The following is a 27,278-nucleotide window of genomic DNA, read 5'->3' on the forward strand; positions in this document are numbered from 1 at the left end:
AATACAAAGGATTTCTGTCAGCACTGTCCATGCTTTCACCATGGAGATTTGCCTGGTCCACCTGTGCCACTTTCCACAAAGACTAAAGGAAAGCTAATTGCCCCTAGAAAGGAATTACCAAAGATCCCAGCAATGGGCAGGATTTCTCTCTTTCACTGACTACAGATATATGATGGAAGCAAGAATTATTCTCTCCCATCTGCCTTCTTTAAGGATCTGAAATTGTGCTGTAAATACTTGTGATTTAAACCTCCTTGTCAACCTTTTCCCTGCAAATAAATATTAATACCTCCATAGATGTGGAAACAAGCACAGAAAGCTATATATATATATTTATATATATATATATATATTTTAATGAAAAACCAGGAAACCTTTGCAGATCTGTGCATGAGCATGCACTGTAAACATGGAAAGCATATGCTGGAAACCATCCAGACAAAGTCATCAGTCAGGCATTTAGGGGCAAGGGAGGCAAGAAACAGGGCTCTGATTGCAATTGCATCAGCTGGCTAGGAGCTGGTGTCCTGAGGTCTATTAGCCAAAGGTAGTATTTGTTTACTGGGACTGGAGTTATTGCCAGGGTATCCGGTGGATGATTGTTGGCAGTGATTGATTTGTCTTTCCCTCTTGCTCACCCTGAATGAGCTACAAGCTGCCTAATCGAAGGCTAAAAAACTCAATGCCAAAACAGCTGCCTCACCATCTTGCTGCAGCTCTTGCTAGAATGGTGGCAGGGCCCTTCTCTCTACCTATTCCTTTCTTTCTCACTCCCTCCTGTTCACCTCATTCATTTCCCTTCTTTCCACTTTTCCTTAAGTGCAATAAAAGAAGCAGAACAAAGAAAAGGCAAAGAAAGTAGCCACAAACTGCTGCATCAACAATAAAACGCGTTGGATCTTCCAGAATATGTCTGAGGATGTGAGTCCCTGGAGAGGAAACCTAAGGCCAGAAATGATACAGGCTTAACCATCATGAAAAGCACTCACAAAACACAGCACTGAACACACAATGCAGCGCTGAGGATACAGACTTGGCTGCTGTTTATGGAGTGGGGAATACAGTGGCAGATTTATTCTACAGTAGAGAGGGTTGTTTCTCGGTACTGTTAATACTGACACATTATCTGGGGACGGAAGAAGTTACACAAATGGGAACAATTCTCCCATTTCTCTGCCTGTCTTTCCCCCAGATGCCCCCTACTCCCATCTCTCTCTGTTCTCATCATCCCTCCCCCTTCACTGAGTCCCCTTCTTTCTCTCCAATTTATATCTTCTTCCTTCTTTACCCTTCTCTTTCATCTTTTCCTGATGCGATTACAAATACAGAGTTTTTAGTGCTCCAAGCTTTAGCATGTTCTCTCCAGCTGGAGACTCGTGGCCAGCCCTCAGCCTGGAAAACCACAGGACACTTCACAAACACAGGGTTAAATCCCACTCTCTCTAAAACAGCTGTCAAAGTTTCCATTGTGTGAGGACCAGGCGATGGGACAGGACAGGTTGATAACAACCTGCAAAGAGAGACTTCTAAAATTACCCAGCACTGTTTGAAGAGGAACAGTCTAATGAACCATCACTATACATCGATAAAGTGGAAAGCAGTGATGGCAACTACCACCACACTCCCGCTCAGAATAATTCCAGCTGCCTCATCAAGTGGCAACAGCTGAGATCACTATAGTATAAACATGTGGGCAGCTTTACATCTCTATTTCTTGCCCCTCACCCTACACACCTACCATGTCACTCGTGCCTTGCTGTATTTGCTATGAGGAACCAACACCGTGCTCCGGTTTCGCATCAGAACAGAGGCTGGGAGACAAGGCTAAGCAACTCAGTCAGCAACACATAGGAGATCTGTGGGAGAACAAAGGATACATTTTGAGTGCCCTTAGTTGGATGCCAAGCAGTCGCCCACTTGTGCTGTCTCCGAGTGATGGATGGAGTGGATCACCTCTGAGGACAGATAAGGCAGGAGATAGCGCTATCACCGGCACCTCTGCTTTTTGGCAGGAGGAGAAAAATGGTGAGGAGAGGGGCTGCTTTTTTTTTTTTTTCCCCCTCCTTAATCTGCTCCCTCTTTGCTTCAAGAACAGCCCCGCGCACAGTTGTGTAATATTATCATCACTGTTATTTTCCAGAGTGCTGTAAAACCAGGGAATAGAGCACTCTGACAGCCTCATAACAAACAGCAGATAAAACTAATTAGATTTTGTTCTTCCTTCTCTTTGCTGACTTGATTCTTTTTTTATTTTTATTGTTTAATTATTTATTTTTAGCCCAGAGGCTTATGCACACGTGTATTCTGCCAGGCTTTGGCAAGGCATCCTTCACATCACCTCCGATAGGAAACGGCGCAAGGCTGAAACAGAGGCAGCAGTGTGAGCACGGCTCCGGCCGCATCTCTTACCCATGTCATGTCACCCACGGCGAGGGGAGGAAGGAGAGCACGGCTATTCAGAGCCACTAAGAGAGTCAGTGAGACAAAAGGCATCAGTAAAAAAAGTTAATGTGTCTGGCGGGAGCCCAGAACGGCTTCTGCGGTGCGGACTATCTGAATGCTGTCTCTGCTGGCCATTACAGAAATATTTGGCTTGCGTCTCAACCTGACAGCCTTGCTGACTCTTGAGGAATGTCAATGGTAGGGAGCAGGGAGACGTCCCTCTCCTCCCTCCCCTCTCCATCGCTCTTTCCAAGTACTTTGGGATTAGCTAGTGATGGCAAGAAAAGGCAGTGGCCTCGTTGCTCTGCACTTAGAGGGCTGAAGTGAGGTGACGTGCCTTAGAGTAGGGGACAACAGCTCCATTCACTAGGGAAATACCAAATCAGAATTACAAGTGTGCAAGAATAAACAAGGCTGGAGTTAATCTAAAGTTGTTTTACACTCTGTTTTATTAAAGTCAATGCACTTCCGTTCCTCTGTGCGGAGCCTAGTTCTGCTTAATTACCATAACTCAGGGAGAATTTTAATAACGGAGAGAGTGGCATGCAGTGGAGGTTCTCTCCTGACCTCTAGAGGTCTGTCAAAAGAAAAAGAGCATCTGTTTCCCCTAGAGGTTCTTGCAACAGACAATGCAATCCACCAAACTGCTTCTGCTGGAAGTTTCCAGGTTCCATTCCCTGCCAGTTGGTCACCCAACCCTTCTCCCTCTGGATGTTCTTGGCTCCCAATTCTTCAGTAGCAGAGTGGGTACCCATGGGTTGGGGGTTCATCTGCCCACCACCTCCTGCAGTGCCCTCACCCCTTGCTGAGAAGTTGTTTGGCACAACAGGGAGTTTGTCAGGGAGAAGCCTGGGCCAGGTGTTTCCTATTACACAGCAGCACAATAGCTAAAATACCGGTGTTGCAGTAAGAGAAACATTGATTTCTTTCTCTTTTCAGTAAGATGCACCAGTGGCAAACATCAGGGAGCACCTGTTCCACTGTTGCTGTGGAAGGGTGATGGTACAGAACGTAGCGTGGGAGGGAAGAGCAGCTCTAGATGTACACAGATTGCTCCAAAAGTAATGCTGCCTTTTTATATCCATAGAAAATACAACGGATACAAAGAGTACAACATCTGTTTGACAGAGCAAATTCTCAGCTACAAAACACCATTTTCAGCATAACTTCCACCACTGGCTATGCATTTTCTCAGTCTAGATGACCCAGTGTCACTGCCACCACTGCTGAAACACACATCCCACTGCCTCACTGTGCTCACGTCCACTGATTGGTCTCCATAAACGTTCAGCAAGCGTCAGTGCCAATGGGTGCTATTTTTTCCCCATGCAGGAATTCAGTTCCACCCCTTTGCTTCATACGCACTTCCATCTCAGACACCATTCTGTCAGACTGCCCCTCTGCTGCCATCTGTCACATGGCAACAAAATACAATGGAATATTGCTGGAAAGGTTCAACCTATGCCGCCATACCATCAATATCTGCCTCTGGCATTGTGGATCAAACTAATAAGATAGGAGGTATTATTTTTGGAGTAGCCCTCATATATATGCACATATATATACATCTACAGATGTATATGCCCAGTAGTGCTTTTTGCCCAGTGTCCTGGGGCCACGTAGAATGCTGAAGATCTTACACCATGGCCTGTGTATGCTGCAGACTGGATTCAGCACAGTGTGAGTGTTTTGTCATGCATATGAATGTTGGAATTTGAAGTTAGCTATGCACATATATCATTTTTTAATAATAAGCTTTTAAGCAACGTTATACAAACTATTATAATGGGAATACCTGTTTTACCTCATTGGTGTCCATTCCTGTGAGCAATCCTTTTATGAAAATTCAGTATTGTATGCAACAAGCTGCACGCTAAGGCAAGCAGAACATGATATCTGTACAGAGAACACACACTATAGCTAATGAATTAGCTCAGTCTATGAAGCTCAGCTTCTGAGGACCCAAGCTGCCTGTCTTTTGACCACTGTCATAAAGAGAGAGCTAGAAACACAGAGAACTGTTATACAGTGTTGAAGGCTTTAGAACACCTGGATACCGAAACTCCAGCAGCACAGGAAGAAATAGTTTCTCCAAGGAGCTGGCTCCCGATGGAAATGTATGCTCAGGCAGTCTGGGGGAAGGTGTTCAGAAATGCATCAGAATAAAAAACTCAGTTGGCACCAAAAATTCTATCCACAAACAGCATAAAGATGAGAGGATTACAGGGTGCTTTTAATCACACATCAATAATAACAGTAATCACCAGTAATGGGTCTCTTACAGTCTGTAATACTACAACACACTGTATGTTTGTCCTCCTTGAGCCTTATAAAGACAGCAGCGACAGAGCTGGGAGCCTCTTGCACAGTGCAATTACCTCCATCTGGGTTCAAGGCAATTCCCCATGTGCAGCAGCAGAGTGTTAGACACGTGAGAAATACAGGCAGTATGAGGAGAGAGGTGCTGTGATGTGGGCTTTGTGCTTTACCGACCTCAGGCATGCATTTGTGTTCTTGGTCTGCGCTGGAGCTCAAGAAACAGCACCTCCATTGCTTTGGACATCTGTGTGAAAGCACAGTGAATTCTAATGCTGGTGGAATTAGGCTTGCAAAGACATTGCTATGTTACCTATTCTGTAAGAGAGCACTTTATAAAATCAGGATCTGTTTTTGCAGGCAATTTTACAAGAAATCTCTTTTTTTTTTTCTTTCCATTTGGAGATAAAATAAGTTGTTCCCTTATGGGAATCGCCAGAAGAATGCATCCTATATATAACCTACCATTAATGTCTTCTGTTATATTGCTATCTGGCACAATGGGGTCCTGTTCCATGAGTTAGGTTTCCTTAGTGGTATCATATTAAAACTAACAAAGAATAATCAGTCACTAGACTGATTCTTGGGCTAAACTCACCCTTGGATATTGCCACCATCACTAATCCAATTGACATAATATTGGAGGACCCCAGCTACCTCAAAAGTTTTTCTCCTTGAAATGCCCCCAGCCTCTCTCACTCCCAGTAGCAGCCTTAAACATTATCTGTATTCCCTTAGTGCATCCTGCTGGAAGGATGTCTCACAGAGAATCACAGAGAAAGTATCATTCCGCAGTCCGTGAAACAAATTCTTCCACTTGGGCTCATCAGTTCAAGCATGAAGTGGCTCAAATGAGATTATGCTGGACTAGTTCATTCCAGTGCAGCAAAGAGGTAAATTTAGCCCAGGTTTCCAGAGGACTGCTCCGTATGGTGGTGCTTTCCTTACTCTGGCACATTGGCTTTCACATGCTGTTGCTGAAATACAACCAGTTCAGGAGCACGCATAGCCTGACCCAAACTGCTGGAAACATGGTCAAAATCCAGATCAGACAGAACTCAGATGCATGTTGTACAGCTCAAGAGAAATGAATGGTAACAGAGAGCTCTCGCCAAAGGCCTCACAAACTGCCACAATTCTGAGATCTGTGGGCAAAGGCTGCTGGCCATAATAAAAGCCTAAGCCAGGAAAAAGGATGTTCCTTCAAAAGTCAGAAAACTATTCTCCGTATCAATCTATACGAATCCACACACTAGAGGCAGCCATGGGACGAGGATTCTGTTTAGGAAAGGATGATGTCCTCTTACAGTATCATCGGGGCCAGTGGCTCCTCATCTCTGCCTCGTGAAGAAAGCTCAAGGAGACATTCTCAGTACATACATGTATACAGATCACACAAACATAAAGACAATTGTCAATGCAGAACTGGAGCAAGACATCTGGGAAGGATGCTGAAGCTGGCAAACAGACAAATATGAGCAGCAGCCTGAAAGTCAAAGTCTTGCTCATGCAGGGCTGCTCTCAAACCCACTGTATGCTCCAAGCGGCGCAGAACTCAGAGGAAGAGCCGTGTTGCTGGATGCTGGCTGGTTGGAAATGTAAAGCCCCCTGAGAGCTTTGGAGCCGCATGTCTGTCCTGTTGTCTCTCCCTCATCTTCTGCCTCTCCTTCCACCCACGAGAGGCACTCCTGGATCTCTTGGTCTAGCTCTGAGAAGTCCCCTTCGCCATCAGAGCAACTGTCAGTGTTATAATCGATTTCTTCCGCACAAGGAGGTTCATCTTCAGTCTCCAGGCTGCTGTTGCTGTACCTTCTGCAGAAAAAAATCACAAGAGAGACTGGATGTCATCAAAGGAGGGTGTGTTATGTAATGGTAAAAGCAAGGAACAAGGAAATCCATTTCCTGGGCTCAGTCTTGGCTCTGTTAATGAAGCATGAATTGGCACTAAGCATGATCCTGTATGTCTTTGTGTCTGTTTCATGAGCTGTAAAATGAAGAGTGATATTTACCTACCCCAAAGGAGAAACACATTAATATTGTTATTATTACTGCTATTGTTAATGTAAAGTGCTTTGTACGCACACAACACTGTTCTTGCCTTGAGGCACTAAAAAGGTTAAGGAAGCTGAAATGCAGTAGAGGAGGTATCCAGTTTCCACAAGGTTGCTGGTTTAATAATCATCCACTTCATTGTAGATCCACTGTTAGTCTATGACCTAATTAATCCAGGTGGCTGACATGCTTTGGCATCTTTGCCTCCTGTTCTGTGCAAGCTCAGAGCACTGCTAACAAGAAGAAGCACAAACAGAAAAGCAGAGACTTCTAGGGACTTCCAGGATTGGGCAGAGACACCAGAAGCGCTTGTGCTACAGCCAGCATGGTGTCACCAAGGGCAGGTTGTGCCTGACCAACCTGGTGACCTTCTATGATGGAGCGATGGCACCAGTGAGTAAAGGCCCCCAACACAAAAAGATGTGGAACTGGTGGAGGAGGTCCAGAGGAGGACACATCGATGATCAGCGGGCTGGTATACCTCTCCTATGGTTTGATCATGACAGGACAAGTAAGAATTGCTTTAAACTAAAAGAATGAAGGTTTAGATTAGATATTAGGGAGAAAGTCTTCACTCAGAGGGCGGTGAGGCCCTGGCACAGCTGCCCAGAGCTGTGGGTGCCCCATCCCTGAAGGTGCCCAAGGCCAGGTTGGATGGGGCTCTGGGCAGCCTGAGCTGGTGAGGGCAGCCAGCCCATGGAGGGGGCTGGAACTTGGTGATTTTAAGGTCTCTCCCAACCAAAGCCATTCTATGAGTCCATGTGTTTTGGAAGGAGTATGAAAAAGCTTTGCCAGCACAACTTACTGAAGAAGGGCCAAAATCAGAAGCAAGTCAGAATAGCTGAGGAGTGACTCTGAACTGATGCCACAGGTCCTTTGGCTCTCAGAAGGGTAGGTTACATTGCCATAGCCTCCTGCCATTTACTTACAGGAGTGGTTGTAGGCTTTATTTACACATTCACTTTCAATACATTTTCTATTAAGTTAGTCTAATGCAATATTTATGACAAAATTGTAACCACAAGACTAGGTGGCTCTAGGGCATGAGCTCTTTCTCCTATCTGTTCGTCTAGTTCCGTTTTGGCCCTCAGTCCATGAGGGCAGCTGGGTAATATTTTGAGACCAGAAAGAAGCCTGTGGTTTTAATGCTGCCTAGGTCAGAGTCTGGATGAATGAGGGGGACAGATACTGTGTTTTTCACCTCCAGGTCAGTGTTTTCAATCAGACTCAAAGCAGAGAATGTATTGCTTTGGGGGACTGGGAAAGGAATAATAATCTTCCGCCACTGGGCCAGAGTTTCTAATTTGTCCCAAGTTGGGAAGAATGAATGGTTTGGCAGATGGAGTATATACAGATTTAATGTGTGGTCTGCTCATTTACATGTCAGTAACCGGAATAATCTTCCAGCTCTCAGCTGTTTCACAGCAGTGCCAGCATCTGAGGTTTCAGAACATACCAAAGGTGTAAAGTATTTCTCTTGGATGTATTGATCTCTTCCCCCTCTTCTCTGCAATCCAAAAAAAGCATAACTTCTTCCTACCTCTGAGTATCCAGATCTTAACTGTATACAGACTATCTGCAATCAGAACCACGCAGCGTCAACCCAATTCCTCTCTGGCTGATCTCTAGCTTAGTTTACTTCAAAGGCAGGGTATAAAGGATTCTCTGAAAGCTTAATAGAGCTGTATAGCTTAAAAATAAATAAATGAATAATTATGCACTTTTTCAGTTTTTGGCTCCACTTCAGTCTGCCCAGAAATCTAGGTCAGGAAGAACCCACACTGAAACTGAGTATGTAACATGAAACAAAACAAAACAAACCAGGACAACAATCCTCTCAGCACAAACAGTAACAAGCAGTGGTCTCAGTATACTGAATCTGACCAGTGGTTTTGATTTTTCCCTTTTTATTTTTTTCAGATGTAACCATGGCATGAATTATCACAATACAAAGTACCTATGATAATGTTCAAAGCTGTGTAAACTCTGGGGAACTCAATTTTTCATTTTTAAGCTTTTGATGCTTTGCAATCAAAAAGGTCCTGAGCATATCTGCTTTCACTACTGTGCTTGTATGTTTGGAAGGAGCTGCTAATGCCACTGAGACAGAGCGTAGCTGCCACCCAGCTCCCTGCTATTGTACAGATGGAACAACAGTTCAGTTTTCAATCTAAGAACTGAATGTCAAACATTTGCATTAACAGAATAACGGGTAAAAAAAAAAGCCCTATTATTACTGAAATCTGGGAACCCCATTAAGAGAGGACCTTCTGAATTTAGTTGATTAAATGCTTTTAGGAGTGGATTTCTGTCTAAAAGAGGAAGAGAGCACAAACACACTTTACTGGGACAGGGAAATCGGGAAGTCAAAGATCAGAAGGTGAAAGAGAAAACCACAGCAAACATGCATTGCCTTACACTGAAGACTAAACAGACAGCCCTTAGAAAGTACATATGCATAAAACCTTTATAGAAGACTTCAAAAACTCTCCCTTCCAAGATGCCTCCTGCCATGCTGACTACCTACACAGGACACAAAAAAACTCAGACCTTGACAGTTCAGTACTTGCACATGTACACTGCAGAGAGAGGTTCCCCATGTGGGAACATGTGGCCAGACAATGATTTAGAGGCCATGAAAGAAGGATTTCTTGCTCTGCACGTTGCTTATTTGTTGTGACAGTGAATGAGCAAGCCAATTAGCAAGGACCTAAGTGGTGACTTCTCCAATTTGGTCTGCTACCTACCACTAACACTGCCAATGGCAGTGCCACAAATCACATAATGAGCTACCAAACAGTAAATAGATGGCACCAACTTAGTCTCCTTGCAAATGAGACACTGCAATTACCCTGGCGGCTTGGAAGTTGAAAGGCTCTTTCTTTGTCACACTATCAAACCATACAAACTGGCTGCATTTCTCTACCACATGGAACTTTCCATCACAGTAACTCACTTTCTGCTGCAGGAAGATTTAAAACACATAACAAAGCAATACAAATGGGTTATTTCAAAGAGCAGGTTAGAGTTGCTCCTGAAAGAGGAGAGGTGGTGGCATGCAATATTCCTGGGGAGCCATTAAGATACCCACTAACAAGGCTGCCAAAAGTGTTAGATGCTGGTCACTAAGACCAGCTGCTTTAAGAGAGAATGCAAATGGTGAAGTATGGTTATGAACAGAAATGGCAACTTCTAGACAACTGCACACAACGTAAGACGGTCTTAATAAAAGAGATTTTTGGTTAGGAGCAGCTTCTTGGTATTTTTATCTGCTTTAATCTGATTTTTAAAAGCTGCAAAAAAATAAAAAAATAAAAAATCTTCCCTCAGAAAAGAAGAAAGAAAAACTAAACAAACAAACAAAACACCCAGGGGACATGAAACAGATTTACCAAAGAATAATGATGTTGTCTTACAGAATGTAAACAATGAGGAAAACCAAAGACATTACATTAAAGAACTCCAAGACAAATATAGCCCGTGAATACCACTGAATGTGAACACAGTACAGAAGGGGGGGGAGTGAAGGCTGCTAATATATCTATAGCCAACAATCCCCAACTATCACAAAACCTATACGTGTTGACTGATGTACTAATTCAAAACCTACAGCCTCATAGCCCCCCATCTATTGCAGCTGATGAGAGAGACACAACAGCAATTTGCAACTTTATTATGTGATAAATAGAATTTCTTTGTTTTTACTTTAATTTGCATAATCATTGAGATATGACTTGATATTAATTAGCTCTGCTTTTGTATGTGGGCGTGTTTGTTTGTTTGCTCGGGTTTGGAAAGAAAGCAAGCTTTGGTACTTTGTAAAATAAATAAATAAATGCAGATAATATATATTTCTTTTTTTCCTGACTTAACATGAGAAGAATCATAGAATCACAGAATGGCCTGGGTTGAAAAGGACCACAATGGTCATCTAGTTTCAACCCCCTGCTATGTGCAGGGTTGACAACCAGCAGACCAGGCTGCCCAGAGCCACATCCAGCCCGGCCTTGAATGCCTTCGGGATGGGGCATCCACAACCTCCTCGGGCAGCCTGTTCCAGTGCCTCACCACCCTCTGGGGGAAAAACTTCCTACTAAAGAAGAACAATTTCAGCACTTCTTTATATGTCAGTTGAACTGGAGCTTTCTGGTATGGCTAGAAAACAACTCGTTCAGGTGTTTCCCATAAACCCCTCAAGAAAACACAGTATGGCTTTGACTGATAAAATACTGCTACATGATGTATATGGGGGATGACTGATGATTTCTCTCCAATACATAATTCTCCTTCAAATGTGTGTACGCTTCCAGGACACTGGGAAAAATACAGAGATTTCATAAGTAATTTCTTGGGGTTTTTCACTCACAGTGCGGCAGGTCACTTGCTATCTGTATATTCTACTGACTGGCTCAAAATAGAATCTTTTTTCTTCTGGAAAGAATGGGCATTGACAACTGTCCCTCTTAGGGAATCTTTGACTATTGTTCAGGATTGCTGCTTGACCTTCACTTGACTTGCCTAGCAGTTGCAGTGTTGTAGAGAAGAAAAGGGAACATTTACTTTTTTTGGTACATATATCTGGCTCTGCTCATTCCTGTGAAATTTGCTGCAGTCTTGCCAATGCAAATCTAGAAAATGAGTGTTTAAATGCATCAGACAAAAAGGAGGAAAGTTCCAAGTCTGGAGACCAGCACTGACTGTGGATATACCAAAGACTCCCTGTGAAGATGTACCAACAAATAATCATGTCTTTATCTTTTCTCTGCAGTGAAAAATAGCATCCTGGTAGCTTCGTATCATCCTATCCATAGCACTATTCCCTTCTTCCTCTAAACCTTCTCTCCACCATGATATGTCCTAATCCTTTGGAAGCTCTCCAACACAGGGATATAGCCGTGCATAAGGAGCCAAGCATATCTATGGTACGGTTCACAGACTGAAATAAGACAGAAAATGGCTTTCTTGTAAATTTTCAAGATATCAGACATTTTACTGTGAGAAAACAGGAAAAAAAAAAAAGAAAAAAGAAAAAAAAAAGGATTTTATTTCAGCAAAACAGTCCAAGTTCCCAGCAATTACAGCATTCACCTGAAAGAATAGGGCACTTTTTCTCCACTTACACAGGGATTTGAGAATCCAGCCAGTTTCCTGACCAGTATGGAAGGATTATCTTTCATTTTCCAGCAAAGCTGTACCAATATGGGCTGCTATGTACATACTGGTAAGGAAAGTGTCCTGCAGCTCTAATGACCTCTCTGCAGTGAACTGGAATTGCTTTGCCCTTCCTTTATTTTTCATTAAAATTCCACCTATGTCACTGAATCTAAGAGAGTGTGTGATGTTGCACGGTTTTGCTTTTGAGGAATTCATATGTTTTATTAAACATATTTTACAGGAACACTGCTTCCAAAATCTTGTAATGAATCTAAAATGAATCTAAAGCAGCCACAGCTACCCCAGAGCACAAATCTATCTTTAATGGTTTCATAAAGTATTATTCTAGGAGATAAGTGAAACAACTACGATGCTTTTAGGTAATTACACCTAGAGCAAGAAAAACCCTATAGCAACAAGATGCCAACGAAAAAGGCCTTTGGTCTGCCCTTCGTGTCTCGATTCAATTGCTACAAGGTCTGGTGCACATCTTGCTATGACTTTCCAATTCCATCTCAGCAGTTCAGGAGCTCCCCAGGGAGCAGCCTGGCTTCATGTCCTGCCTGAGAAAAGCCAGACAAGGCATGTTTAGTTCCTGACCTCACCAAGGGAGGAAATTAGCTATGAGCTGATGCAAGATGGCTCCAGTTTAAAGAACTATTGCATTGGCCTCCTTTGTTGCTACACAGTAAACACCAATGATGTGAACGTCATAGGCTCCCACGAGATCTGCTTTTCCAACGACTCTTTGCCAAGGACTTTTACATCTTACAACATCTGAGAAAATGCAACCTAAGCCCTAGGCAATGCCAGGTGCCCTGGCTTTCAGCCCACTGTGGCCCATCCTTTCATGAACGATATGAATATAATTAAACACTGCCTCGAATTCTATTTGCTATGGCTGAGAGAGGTTTGGCCTCTTAGAGTGTACTTTTTTCCTTTTATTTATTTTTTTCTTCCTGCTGCAAACAGCCAAGAGAAAGGTGTAATTCATTGCTGAGATTTGTACTAATTAGTTTTTCAGGAGTTCCCAGGGTAATTGCAGGCTGTAATATTTATAATTGATTTGGCCAGATTAAAAGTGAATGTCTGGTGCACCAGTTAGATATGTAAGAAGCATACTTACATATGGGGCTTTATCACTTGGAGAGAAAGGAAGACAACTTGAAAATAAAACAAAAAAAGGAGTGTGGAGCAAGAAACAGGCTGACTCCTGGCCAATGCTGTCCCCTAATGTTCATTCAGGCTTGCAACAATTTAGCCCTGGACAGCATTTTGCTTGTAGCCAGCAGAATTTGTGTTAGTCTTCTGAGAAATGACTGCTCCCATTCTCTCCATTGGTGAGAAGATGGTTGATAACTGTCTCAAGAACAGAGGGAAAGTTGAGCACACACTTCTCATTACATGTCTGGGAGATTGAATTGCATTTAACTGGATTACAGCAAGTCATTGGACAGCTGTAATCCTTCTGTGAAAGGTGAGTTTGACGAGAGGACAACTGGGTGTGTTTCTACTATTTGTTGATTACGTGGCCTGCCTGGATTCCAGATATCTCTATTCAAGTCCAGGTATGCTTCTAATACTAATAAAAAACACATGAGCTGATCTTTAGACTTGCAGAATGGAAAAGCTGGTGAGAAGCCAAAAGCTGTGGATTTGGTCTTATGAAAAATCATTAATTTCTTCTTAATGGAGAACCAATCTATATATCACTGCAGTGCTAACAATGCATCTGTAGCTGTAGGCTTGTAAGCATTAATAAAACCAACTGACTTGAACAGATGCAAATCAGCCCTGAAATGGAGCTCTGGCAGTTGGTGTAGATCCCAAAGATAACTAGTTTTCTTTCTCTCTCCCTTCACCACTTCTTAGGTTTTGTCTTTTACATTTCAGCACACAAAAGCATCAAAATAAAATGAAAATCTTGTATGCAGTTTCGATGAGATTTGTGAACTTGTATATTCACTTAGTTTTATTAGGATGCCCTATCCTCTTCTACATACTATATTATCTGGCTTGAACAAGACACTAAAGATCTTATAAATCCGCTGCTTGAAAAGGTAGATGTGAATAAAACAACTGCAACTCCACCAGCAATGGAAAGCTAAATCAAGGTACTAAGCAAAGTTTCTGCTTAATGATGAGAAATCAGTTAAATATGAACCTAAATATGGGCATAAACATGCCAAAGCCTGATGAATCTATAGACACACTACACATGATCTACTGAATTTCAAGTCACATCAAAAAATTTCAGCCACCCCAAACAACTGTGGAACAATTTATTTATCTGTGAATACCATCCAGCACTTGTTTCTCTAGCAGCTCCCTGGCAACGTGAGACATCCCTGAAGAAAATCTGAGACTTGACCGCCTGTATCTGCACAGCACTGTGCTCTTGAGATTTAGGACAAATCTTAAGACAACAGAGCTCAAGACCTGGAACTCAAGTTTAAGCAGATTGAATACCTTTATAAGACTTGACCTGAGAGGAGGTGGGTGCTCCATGCCTGCAGACACTGCAGGTCAGGCTGGACGGGGCTCTGAGCACCTGATCAGCTGTTGGTGTCCCTGTTCATTGCAGGGCAGTTGGACCAGATGGCCTTTATGGGCCCCTTCCAACTCAAACGATTCTGTGGTTCTATGACTCTACGACACTTAGATATAATGATATAATCAGGCACTGTTGGGTGACTGAGCCTGATTTAAGCTGTTTTGTGAAACCCCAAGTCTGGTCTTGTTTTCCAGATCCACATTACGCTGAAACTTGTTTATTTAAGAGAAAAATACCACACAGAATCTGGGTCAGCATGCAGATAGCCCAACCACATCTTCTGTTGAAATCGATTAAAAGTTCTTACATGACAAGTAACTGTAAAACTGCTCACTGCTGTGTTCTGCCATCATTGGATAGATTGTGCAGTCTTACACTGCAGAGAAATTTATGGCCAGCTCCAATGAAGCTGCCTGTAGTAAAGAGTTTAAAATCTGATCTGCTGTAATCTTGTTACGTTCATTAAAAATGGGAGGTAGATGCAGGAAATAAAAGATGGGTAACATAAAGTAAATGGGTTAATATCCACCAAGCAGCACCGACGGTGGCTTGGGTTTCACTCTGACTTTAAGAATCAAAAGAAATGCTTCTAAAACTGATAACATTTTGACTTTGCACAGCTTAAGCTTCCTGTGGAAATGTGAGCAGTCAAGTCCCACCATATGGGACTACTGGAACTCATTAAAACACTGAATAATGTGAGAGTTACTGAAAATATGATTTGGAAAGTGTTTGGGAGCTTTGCTCACAGTGTCTCTACCCCAAGCAATTTCTTCTCAAAATGATAATCAAGTTATTGATGATACTTAGTAGTCCAGCCACTTTAATACAAAGAGATTATTGGAATCGTAATTGCTTTTGGGTGCTTCCAGTAATTGAGACGTTGGCACTGCAGAAAAGAAAGAAATGCAGAAAGGTTTCTGCTTAGATGCTGAAAGTTTGCACTGCTGAGAATAAATAATGTAGAGGAATGCAACTTGTCCTGGGTTCTTGTTTCCCTCGGTGCAGATTCATATCATTCCACTGACTTCATCCAAGTTTGTAACTGGCTCTATATATTTAATTTTAAAAGTCCAAGTTCCATATGTATATATCCCTTAGTTGTCTCTGAGAGACTTAAAGGATTTGGGATTTTTGAAAGCAAAATGTTTTAAGATAGCCAAGACATTTCCAGCCTGTGCCTTAGTCACATATCTATGATATGTACAGGGTATTTTGTATGTAAATACTTTCTTGCACATCAGAGGATCGATCTAACTACATGACTGAACTAAAAACTGCTGTAAATGATTAAATTTCAACCATTATACCACCTACAGGAGAAAACAACCTCAGTTCTACTAGCTTTTCTTTGTGATTTCTTTATCTGACAACCACTGTGATGTTTCTATATAGAGAATCTATATGCATACACATACATAAATATATTTAAATGTATGTGTGTGAATATAGATATGTATAAACAAACACACAAAGTAGATTACCATCCTTTATAATGAATGATAAATAGATACACAGACATGTATATACACACACACTCAGACACCAACACACCTACACAGCCACACAACTACACTGCTCACTCTGTATTCAGAGCACAGTTTTCATTACAAGACATAGGAGGTCTCAGGAGATACCCCTCCAGGCAGCTGAGAGATAACAACAGATGATCACTGAACCTTGATGCTATTGAATTCAAGTGGAAGTAACCACAGGGAAAGTGCTGGCAACTGACCAGGGCAAATCAGTCCTTTGACTCTAGTCTTCGGGTGAGCGTTGACAAAGCAGCAGGTCAACAGAAGGGAGACTCAGAACATCTGGGAAGGATTTGATATAGATAGGAAATTCAACTGGCAGGCAGGAATGGTTGTCTGCAACAGAAAGCGTTATTACCAGCTATTTGAGAGATTAAGCTAGAAGCTAAAAGCAAAACTGTGTGGCAAAGGTGAAATAAAATCTTCGGTTCGCTGTAGGGAAATACGGATTTACTCCTGTTCCATATGAAGCTGGCTCATTCCTGTACCTTTTAAAGCAAAGAATGACTGTTTTAGAAATGGTGTCTTCAAAGAGGTAAACGATGACCAAGATTAAAGGCACTGAGCTCCGGCAGAAAGGATGATTCAGGAGCTGGAGTGTCCAGAGAGGGGAGAGGGTCTGGCATCATGAAGGGGTTCAACAGCTGGTTGACGACTGGATTCTGCTCTACAAAGAAAGCCTTCAGGCAAATCTCAGCTTAAGGGTCACTGAAAAGTTTCTGGAGCATTCTGAAAACAAAGATTTTCAGGCCAACATGGTGACAAAGCCCAGTAAGTTCCAGTCTGATGGGTATCTGTCATCAAAACCACGCCACGGAGTAATCTCCACAAGTTCTTACGTTATCACTGATTTCTTGAAATGAATCCAACACACATTTGTAAAATCACTGTCATCCCAAAAGTTATACATTTCATTGTAAGCACGTTCATCATGACTGATTTGTGAAATTTCCTGTAGCTTAAAAAGTTATGAGACTGATAAGTAACTTTTGATGTCTCATCCTTCCTGGGGAGAACAAGGGTGTTTAGCCAATGTAATTAGAAAAGAGTGTGTGTGCGTGTGTGTGTGTGTACATCCATAACAAAAAGCAAAGAAGGCAAGGTTTTGCTTTTAAAGCAAATTGAAGTGGAGCTCATGGCAGAAACATCTGATGAACTATGTGTGATCACAGATAACCAAGAATAGATCCATTTAAAACTTCAGCTTCTGCCCTCATCCTAAATCTTCCCTCAGAAATAATGAGATTCAGATAAAACAAATCTGAACACTCATGTTCAGTGTATTTCAAAACATTCTGATTAATTATGTTTTTACCACAATATGGCACCAGCTCCAGAACCTTACTTAACCTCACTCATTATGCAGCTGATTTGCATATGCTTTGGACCCCATTAAGGATAACAAAAAATGTCAGATGCAGCATAGCAGTGGCAACTCTTTCTAATTCCTTGATCTTGCCAGAGCCCTGCCAGATGTTTCGTGAGGAATAGCAAATATTTCATTATCCTCTCCTTGCCTCCCAAAATTTGCCTATCAGGAATCACAGTGAAGGATTTTGGAGATTTAGCACAAAAGAAGAACATTGGACACGGGTGCTAACATAAACATGAAACACAACCTTCATCCTACTGCAGAACTCAGAGTTTAAAGGATTTTTGGTGCCAGAAGGACCTACCAGTCAAAAACATAGAACTCCCAGCAAACAAACCAAAGAGAAGAAAAGCAACAACTTGCTGTCATCTACGTAGATGGCATCACAGTGCAAAACGAACATCATAAAGCACACAGAAGAGCTGCCACTGCTGTTCGTTGTACAGCCGATCTCCTAACATTTCCCTCTACTCCAGCTGTAACTTTTTAACAATCTGCCACCTATATAACACTGAGATGGTGTTTTGGAATGAATCAATTTGTAGATTGTAACATCTATCAATTCTCAGCAGGGAACGTTTTTTGAAGTCTCTACTTATATGAGTATTTCCTGAATATTTTATAAAAATCAATTTTCAAATGCCTGCCAAAGTGTTCTATGTGCTTCACCTGAAAAAAAAAAAAAAAGCAAAAAAAAAAAAAAAAAAGCAACTATATTTTCTTACTGTTTCTGTATGTGAATTTATGTGCTTGTGTATTTCTGTACGCATATAGGAGTTCCCACTACAATTCTTAAAAGAATGCAACACATCACTGGAACAAGCATATTCAGAGTGAAAGCTGAAGCACCATAAACTGATGAAAGTATTCATTTAATCAAAATGGGATGTGTATTTGGATGGATGGAGCAAATTAGAACACAGCTTGCAGAGCAGTGAAACAATCCCTTCACAGAGAACCACCCTAAGGATGTAATGTCACCCTCTGATTTACAACCAAAAACAATAAAAGGTCAGTCCTTGTGTGCGGAGTAAGAGGCTGAAAAGATGTGTCAGAATGTGCATCAAGGGAAAATTGAATCATGAGGCTGAAACACTTGTGTTTGAAAGATAAAGGCTCTGCACTTGGCAGGCTCACTGTCACTTTGGGCAAACTGCTCTTCTCTCTTTGCTCCAGCTCCTCAGTAATGTGGAGAGAGCAGGCTCCATCATTCCACCCGAGCAGCAAGTTCATCGTATGGGGGTAGAGCCAAGGTGCAGCTGAAGCCCTCTGCCATCTGTCTAGTGTAAACCCAAGCTATTTAATTATCTCTTCTATGTAAATGCCTCTCTCTCTACCAAAATCAGTATGAAAATAGGATCATTAAGGCCGGAAAAGGCTTCTGAGATCATCTAGTCCAACCGTCCACCTACCATCAATATTACCCACTAACAACCTTGATGGATCCGGTCCAAAAGCTCCTCTCAGCAAACCAAGATCTCAGCAAAGAAAATACCAAGTTTCCAGATCCATTGGGGAAAGAAGTGACCGTTCACAATTCTGCCAGACAAGAATGTGGAGTTTAGCCGAGGGAATGATGAGGATGTAGGACTCCTGCTGACATCAGGAGGAGAGAGGAGCGCAGTAATACCAAGGATTAGCTGCCAGGTTGTATTTCAAAGAGAAGTGTTATAATTCTTGCAGTGCTGGAAACAAGTGAAGGCAAAAAAAAATAATAATAATGAAGGGGAGATTATTCAGATGAGAAAGAAACTGTTGCAAGCTGCCAGATTTTCTGCACCCAGCCTGGCCTCTGATTTTAAGCTGTCCAGCTAGTCTGTCTAGAGCACACACACACACACAAAAAGCCAAACAGCCAACCAGCTCGAGGATAGAATGGCTGAGGACTTATGCTGGTTTCACTGGAGCTGAAAACCTCATTAGTACGTAAATCTTGTATTTCCTGGCATTTGCCTTTGTATTTATGTTTTCTTAGCTCCATTTTTTGTACCTTTGCTTCAGGAAGCTGCTCGCTGTACCTGCATAAAATGACATCTGCTCTTCTCACAGTGGGTTCTGTCTTCCAGGAACATGAACATCAGAAAAAGACTAGACCATGAGATGTTCTGGCTCATGGATTGTCCCCTAAGGCACTGAAAAAGCCCACAAAAATTATATTCTCCAGTACAAATAGAACAAATCCAAGTGCTAGACTATGCATATACACTTCACAAAGGGGACTCATTTGGGAAGGCTGTATTCACTTATGTATACAGGGTTCCTGACTACTATGTTATATAGAATCTTTTTCCTTCTATCTTTTCTCTATCACATCAAGGTGACATCATTTTTTTTTAATAGCAATTTTTGCTGCAGCAGCTTTACCTGGGTACTGCAATAATTTTTCTAGTGCCACTAACTCACACTGATGAAGGGGGAAAAAGGAGAAGGGAAAAAGGAAAAGAGGGGAAAGGAAGGGAAAGAAAGGAAAAGGAAGGCAAAGGGAAAGAAAGGCAAAGGGGAGGGAAAAGGGAAGAGGAAGGGGAAGGGGAAGGGAAAGAGGAAAGGGAAGGGGAAAGTGAAAGGGAAAGGGAAAGGAAGGGGAAAGGGAAAGGCAAAGGGAAAGGGAAAGGAAAGGGGAAGGGCAAAGGGAAGGGGAAAGGGAAAGGGAAAAAGGCAAGGGAAAGGGCAAGGGAAGGGGAAAGGGCAAGGGCAAGGGCAAGGGCAAGGGCAAGAGAAAGGGCAAGGGCAAGGGCAAGGGAAGGGAAGGGGAAAGGGAAAGGGCAAGGGAAGGGGCAAGGGAAGGGGCAAGGGCAAGGGAAAAGGGCAAGGGCAAGGGCAAGGGAAGGGGCAAGGGAAAAGGGCAAGGGCAAGGGCAAGGGCAAGGGCAAGGGCAAGGAGAAAGAGAAAGAGAAAGAAAGAGAAAGAGAAAGAGAAAGAGAAAGAGAAAGAGAAAGAGAAAGAGAGGAAAGAGAAAGAGAAAGAGAAAGAGAAAGAGAAAGAGAAAGAGAAAGAGAAAGAGAAAGAGAAAGAGAAAGAGAAAGAGAAAGAAAGGAAGGGGAAGGGAAAGGTGCTGAGGAACCCAGGCTCTCCAATGGCAGAGATAATAGGCCTGTAGAGCAGGTGCAGCAAAGACAGACTGCTGCTGACTTTACCATGAGATTGCCAAGCTTATACTGGACTTTCTTCTTTTCTGCACAGCCAACCTGCAGATAAACTGTGTCAGATTTAATGGTGCATGATACAGGCAATTCAGTATCAAGGAGAAAAAGCATCTCAGAAGCAAGATGGGTTATCAGCTTAGCTCCAAAAGCAGCCTATCAAGAAACACTGCCAAGGCGATTTCAGAAATCTATAATTTAGATGTTACCTTAAGCCTAAAACTTTGTTTGAAAACTTCATACTTCTCACAAGCGGGCTAGCAAAGCCCAGGAGGATCAAACTAGATATCAGTTTAGATGACAAAGTAATACACTTAGTGTATATGAAGTGCTGTACACATGAAAGGTACAGGAAGGATGGCAACATTATACGGCTTTATCCTGCAAGGAATCAAAGCTGTTATTATACAGCAGTTTTCTCAGAGCTATTACACTCCATTGCTTAGCCACCAATCAGCTTACCTTTCTGGGCTTCCCAACAATACAAATTGCTTTAAATAATAATGCATTTACTTTACATACAGGCTTTTCAGCATGAAACACCCCTGAAACAAGGGAAGCATTCTGATGATTTACACAGGGAAAAGTCAGTTGATGCACTTGGAGCTGCACTGTCCAACCAAGCAGCTGAGCTCCTGAACAGCATCATTCACCACTAATTCTACAGCTATTTCTGAAGCAGAGAAAAACTTGTCATTTTTAGAAATGTAAGTTAAGAATTTCAGATTCAGTGAACAGCCAGTGGAATGATTTTAGGGATGTACAATATAAGAAATATGCCCTGTGTGTAAGCTCAATGAGGATACAAGGCTCAACACCCTGATTTTTAATACTCAGAGTATTTCTTGGTTTGCTTGTGACTGAGAAGTGCTGTGAAATGGCAATCACACCACTGAGAGCCTATGGCACTTTTCACGCCAGCCTTACACACTTTATTTGGGGATGGGCAATACAACAAGGTATGGTGCGAGCTGCAGACATGACTGCAGTGCATGTTCATGCAGTGCTGGGGAATTACAAATCTTGGGAAGTGGCAGAGCAAGGTCAGAGATCTGTATGGCCTGATCTGGTGTACCAGGTTGCATATTACGATAAACTTCTCCAAAAGAGTGGAGATGCAGTGGCACAGGCTGCCCAAGGAGGTGTGGGGGGGTCACCATTCCTGGAGGTGTTCAAGAACCATGGAGATGTGGTTCTTAGGGACATGGTCTAGTAGGCACTATTGGTGGTAGGTGGACAGTTGGACTAGATGACCTTAGAGGTCCTTTTCAGCCTTAGTGATACTATGATCCCTTGGGCAGCCTTTTCAAGCCCAAGTAAGCTCCCAGTAACAGATCTCAGTGAAAGACAGCACAGATTCCAGTTGTTGTTTGTCTGTGAAACAATGTATTCACTGTAAGTGTTTCCAACAAACCAGCAGTTAAATACACTCACACAATTAGGGTCGTACTAACCTAGGCTGATGAGGGTGAATTCATCAAACAAAGGAGTAAATAATGCATTCAGAGCTCTGTGATGACAGCGGAACAGAGCCAAGTACAACAAACCCAAACCTGCTGCTCCAAACTGCCTCCTTCCACCTTTTCATGCAGTTCCAGACATTTCTGATGCAAAAGAAGACCACGGGGAGACGGTGAAGGAAGAAGAACATTTCCTGAGCTGTCTATGCCCTCGATGCTTTCAAGGTCTGCCCCCCTCAGCAGCTTGGCATACCCTACTCCCACACTACTCCCTATGGTCAGGAAATGCCTAACATTTCACTTCTTACAAAGGATCTCCTTTGAGATGGATTAACCTAGTACTCCTTAAACTCAGACCCATCAATTTCCTCTGTTGGAAACTTTGGATTTAGATATCTTTGCTGTACTGGAAAATATCCACTGATAACAAGCAATTATTATTACAAGATATATCCTTGGAGATAGAAACTGGCTGATAAAAAAGACTGAAATGAAGGGAAGAGGGAAAAACCAAAAATACTCTTCTCACTTAACCTGGCAGAGATTTAATCACTTTCCCAGCATGTGGTACCCAGGAGCCCTTGGATGGCTTCCTGAACAAGACACAATTGGCACCTACCATGTAAAGCACTCGATTCTCACAATAATATTAAGCATTATTACTGAAAGTGGATGGTAGAGTTCAATGCTAATTTCAAATTTAATTTGGTGTTTGAAGCCATTAAATATATATATATATAATCTTCTCCTCACAAACTAGTATTTGGGCCCTGAAGGCAGCATCCATAGCAAAATAAAAGACAGTTGGTGAAGTTACTTCTGCGAGGCTTTAGAAGCACACGTTAGACCAAATGATTCAGAAAAAATATATCTAATATAATGCTTGTCATAGCAAGAACAAGAATTAAACTGCTTGTGGTTAGGACTGTTTTGAATCGTTAATTGTAGTGGTAAGGAGGTGCTGTAAGAGAAGAAGACCTGAGGTTAATGTGCTTGTCTTTCTACCTCTGTGCATACTGGTGGTGTTCAGGTCACAGAGAAAACGAGCTGAGCAAGCCAACTCTGACAAATGCCAGATTGACTCTGAGGTACATCATCAACTCTCAGAGCACACACGGTGCTGAGCAAGCAGCACAGCAGTAGTCTGGGGGGTACCTTTCAGGGCCCTGAGAACTCATCGGCGTCAGTGGCAGTGTGGTAACACATGCTAAGTAGAGACTGACAGCCCCAAAATGAGCATCCCCTGCTGGCCAAGGGACCATGACAGGACCCGCTTCCCTGGGATGGCTCTCAAGTTGGGCAGCAGTTACCACACACATGGTCTGACAATCTCAGCTGGAACGGGTGATCAGGTAGATGAGAACTCCTGTCCAAAGTGAATTATAGGAGAATAGGATGCTCTGTGTTGCTGCCGTGACACTCAGTAGTGGGACTTTAAATTGCTCTCTGTGGTACCTCTCAATGAGATAACTGGAGAGAGCTGGGAAAGAAGCACCCTAACTGGGCTTGTGGGATGATAGTAGCAGCATGGGTCAGACCGGCCCATAAAGTCTGGCCTGGGCCAGTGCCTAGCACTGGAAACAAATTTGAAATGTCATCTAATTGTAAACCTGGATATTGGAATCATACCCAGAGTTTGGCCTATTTCCAGTTCTGAAATCCAAGCAATGTATTTTCCCATTTACTTATTCGATGTTTCTTCAGCACCTAATTGTCTACCTGCTGGCCTGGCCTTTACTGCCATACTCTTGCCAGGCCATCAATGATGTGTCCATCAGGGTGAAACAAGCTTTGAATCAGGTGATAAATTGCTGTTTTTGCTGCAGCTGCTAACATCCCTTAAATATTTAAACAGCATGATTTGTACACATACCTAGTAGCAACTTGGTTGCCTTCATTTTGGATGAGGTACTATACACTTTCTTGGATGTGTGTGTCAAATATTCATAGATGGTAGGCTTCTGAAATATCTTTCTGTAGTATTTATTTATAGAATTTATTTATTAACAGAATCAATCTTTATGTGCCTAGATATATTATTACTTGATGCCTTATCCATTTTTTTCCCAGGCAGTGTCTTTCTATCTGACAATATCCCTCTTCCTGCAACATCTATTCACAGTACATCTGTCCAAGGTATCTTCCCCTGCACACTCGTAGTATCCATCTCTTTAATTATAACTGTATATCCACTCCATCTAACGCTTGTCATCAATCTGCAGCACTTACTGTATCTCTCCACACCATCTCTTTATCTAGGCACTGGTATCTGTCTCTTTGACGTGACTCTATCCCTTTCTCTCAGTCATCCACAGCATCAGGGTCTAATTGTGGATTTTGGACCACAACTATCACTTCCTTTTTTTTACCGGGTTGTGCTCCACAAATCACTGATTAATTTATTTGTTTTACTGGGAAGGTGGATGTGAGATGCGAACTTTAAGAAGGTACAAGTACCTTAGGGTCAAAGACTCTTTCCTAGGCTTGTTTACTTTCCTGCTTTGTGAGCTGCTCATTGCTGCAAGGGCGGGAGCTGCACTGAGCTGCTGTTATCTGAGAAACTCATCTTCAAACAGAGATGCTGCAGTGACTACCACTCCCCTTTCCCTCTCCCTTTCCCTTTTCCTGCTCTCCTCCCATCTCTCCTCTCTTCTCTCTCTCAACACTTTGAATCCATTTCCTTGCGTTTGTCCCTACTTTACTTTTGCCCACCTGGCATTCTCAGGATGACAAGTGAATGTGTCTCCCTATTAAAATTTCAATGCCAAATACATATTAAAGCCAAAGGAAAAATCCACTTGGCACAGCTTTACTGCAATCTCAAACATAAGGCTCAGCAAAACACTGCAGTGAGGGGTTAAACAGGTTTCACAGCCACTAACTTCACACCCTATGAAGAACTCAGTGACCCTCTGCTCTTAAAGCATATGGTAGGAAGAGAGCTCCTCCCCATCCTGCGCAGCAGTCTGGGTGACAAGGAGAGAGATGTGCTCTCAGGGCCACCAGAGGGAGGACAGTAAAAACTAATAGCCCTTCTTGCTTTTTTTCCTCCCTCCTTTTTTTATCATCCAGATGAATTGTGACAAGAATAAAACAATACAAAAGATGGTCAGGTCACCTGAAAGTGACCAGAGAGCCTGTTAAAATGTCAGGAGCATCTGGAAGAAAGGAGGAAGAAAAAAAAGAAAAAGCAGAGCAAGCTATGACAGAAAAAGTAAGGAAGGAAGAGTCCACATGTCTCTGGTTTTGGTTCCCTGAACAAAGACCAAACACTTCATAGTTTTTCTTCACACAGGGCCATTGTGGTTCAATGGCAGAATAAAATATGCATTAATTAATGAAAAGCTTCACTGCTTTATGGGTACATTTAACTCTATCCCTTGTTTAGAGCTGCTGGAAAAAGGACTGAGATGCAAAGTAAGTCAACATGAATTGACTGGTATTGGCATGGAAAGAGCAAATTATATTTTCAGTGAAGTCAGTAAACTTGCCAACAGCTTCAGAGTGGAACTGGATTTCACCTGATAAGTAAAGAATCTCTGGAAGCTTTCTCCAGAACTGTCCAAAAGTAGGAACAGGGCATCCCTAAATGGACACAGATACTTGAGTGCCCGTGGTAGCTATCAGCCGAGGCAGTGGCAGAAGTCTGACTTGCCCACCCAGGGCTGGCACTGTGGTGGACTAAGCACCTCGAAGGTGAAATGCCTTCTACTCCTCAAAATTAATCCTAGCTGTCTTTGTTGAGGGTTAAAAGAGGTGTTTGATGTTGGTCCTTGTTTCCTAAACAAGTAAAATATTGCTATGCTCAGACTCATGTCACAGTAAGGAGTATAGGAAGAAGCAGCAGCGGAGGAGGGAAAACAGTGAATGATGAGAAGTAGGGTCAGCTGCTCAAGAGGTTTTGCCCAAATGTCTCTCCTCATGTTCACCTAGATCATGGAGCGAAGACAAAGTATGTACTGATCGGAACAGGATGTGGACACTCTCCAAAGGTAGATCAGAAAGAACAATCCATCTCTTCTGACTGGGCTATATAATTTACTCATTGTGAGCAGATGGGTTATGAGGTCTGCCATCAGTGATGAATTATATTCCTGATAAGTCATTCCTAGCTAATGAGGATCCATTATCATTAGCTGCTAAGGAAGAATAACGGCTTGCCAGGACAGAGTGGGAGTTTCACAATTTCCAGGGAGAAAATTCTGGGCTGGTAGCCACCTGGCAAGTGAATTTTCAGGAAACCAGAAGCTTTCCAAGATGGATGCCTTCTGCTTACCTCAAGTTTTGGCTTTTAATTTCCTCGGCCAAGTTCAGGAGAGAGAGTGTAAGAGGAGGTGGAGGAGGAAGAAGCGAAGGAAAATAGTAGTAAATGTATCTGATAAGACTGTGATTAAATCAAGGTCTCACTCTAATTACACTGCATTTAAATAAACTTTGCCTAGTAAGTAATTGTAATTAAACTACAATTAAACCTGTATTTATATCGCCATTTCCTCCCCTGCACAGCTGTCTGTTTCCACCTCCTGTCGCTGCTGTCTATCCGCCAAAACCTCTGAATTTAGCATGGGGGACTTCACGTTTCCTTGGACTTCCTGGAGGAGATGTTGTGGGGGACAAGGTCTGAGATTCCCCCGTTTCCACAGTGCTATCAGCTATACGGAGCTTCTGTTTTCATGCTGTGTGGGAGGAAAGAGATGCAGCTGATGCTAAAGAGATGTGCTAAACTCTTAGGAAAGGTTGGGAGGGGCAGAGATGTGAATGAAGAGATGTGGGTGTCTCTTTTGCTCTCACGGGAACTTGAAACAGTACATATTCCCCATCTCATTATTATTATTACTTTTTAATTTATTCGCATTTCGGCTAGACGTAAAGCTATGCCTGCCTTCTGTAGTGCACGTTTTATGGAAGTGGATTTTCTAAAGCGTTAGATCTCTCCTTTGCGTCACATAGAATCACAGAAGCATTAAGGTTGGAGAGAGACCCCTAAGATCATCTAGTCCAACCATCAACTCACCAGACATGCTTGTGCCTAAACAGTGTTGTACATGACATGGACCAAAAGAGATTACTTACCTACACTGAACCTACAGGTGAGACTCCAGAGCTGGGAATACAGCTGTTATTAGCTTTTCTAGGAATGCTCACCGACTCCAACATTTTCTTCATTTCCTTTATCTGCAGCACTGAGCTACCCACACATACCAGCCCTACAGGTGGTCTTTAAAGTTTGCTGCAGTTCTGAACAATTGGGTT

At 42.5% G+C, this 27,278-nt stretch overlaps 1 protein-coding gene across 14 annotated transcripts in view; it reads right to left on the minus strand.

Annotated features, from left to right (window-relative positions):
• The window catches only part of AGBL1 (AGBL carboxypeptidase 1), a 489,849-nt gene that overhangs the window by 215,044 nt on the left and 247,527 nt on the right, over positions 1 to 27,278 (minus strand). For 2 of the 14 annotated variants that reach the window (XM_010717491.4, XM_010717493.4), the window contains one exon: positions 4,649 to 6,570. The exons of 11 other annotated variants lie outside the window; for them this stretch is intronic. In XM_010717491.4, the coding sequence (XP_010715793.1) occupies positions 6,264 to 6,570 (307 nt within the window). In that variant the 3' untranslated portion in view covers positions 4,649 to 6,263. Of the gene's footprint in view, positions 1 to 1,738; positions 1,857 to 4,648; positions 6,571 to 27,278 lie in introns of those variants that run through there. One more of the 14 variants, XR_014885986.1, reaches the window with a different exon arrangement.

This window comes from Meleagris gallopavo, chromosome 12 (assembly GCF_905368555.1).
Source record: "Meleagris gallopavo chromosome 12, MGAL_WU_HG_1.1, whole genome shotgun sequence".
NCBI lineage: Eukaryota > Metazoa > Chordata > Aves > Galliformes > Phasianidae > Meleagris > Meleagris gallopavo.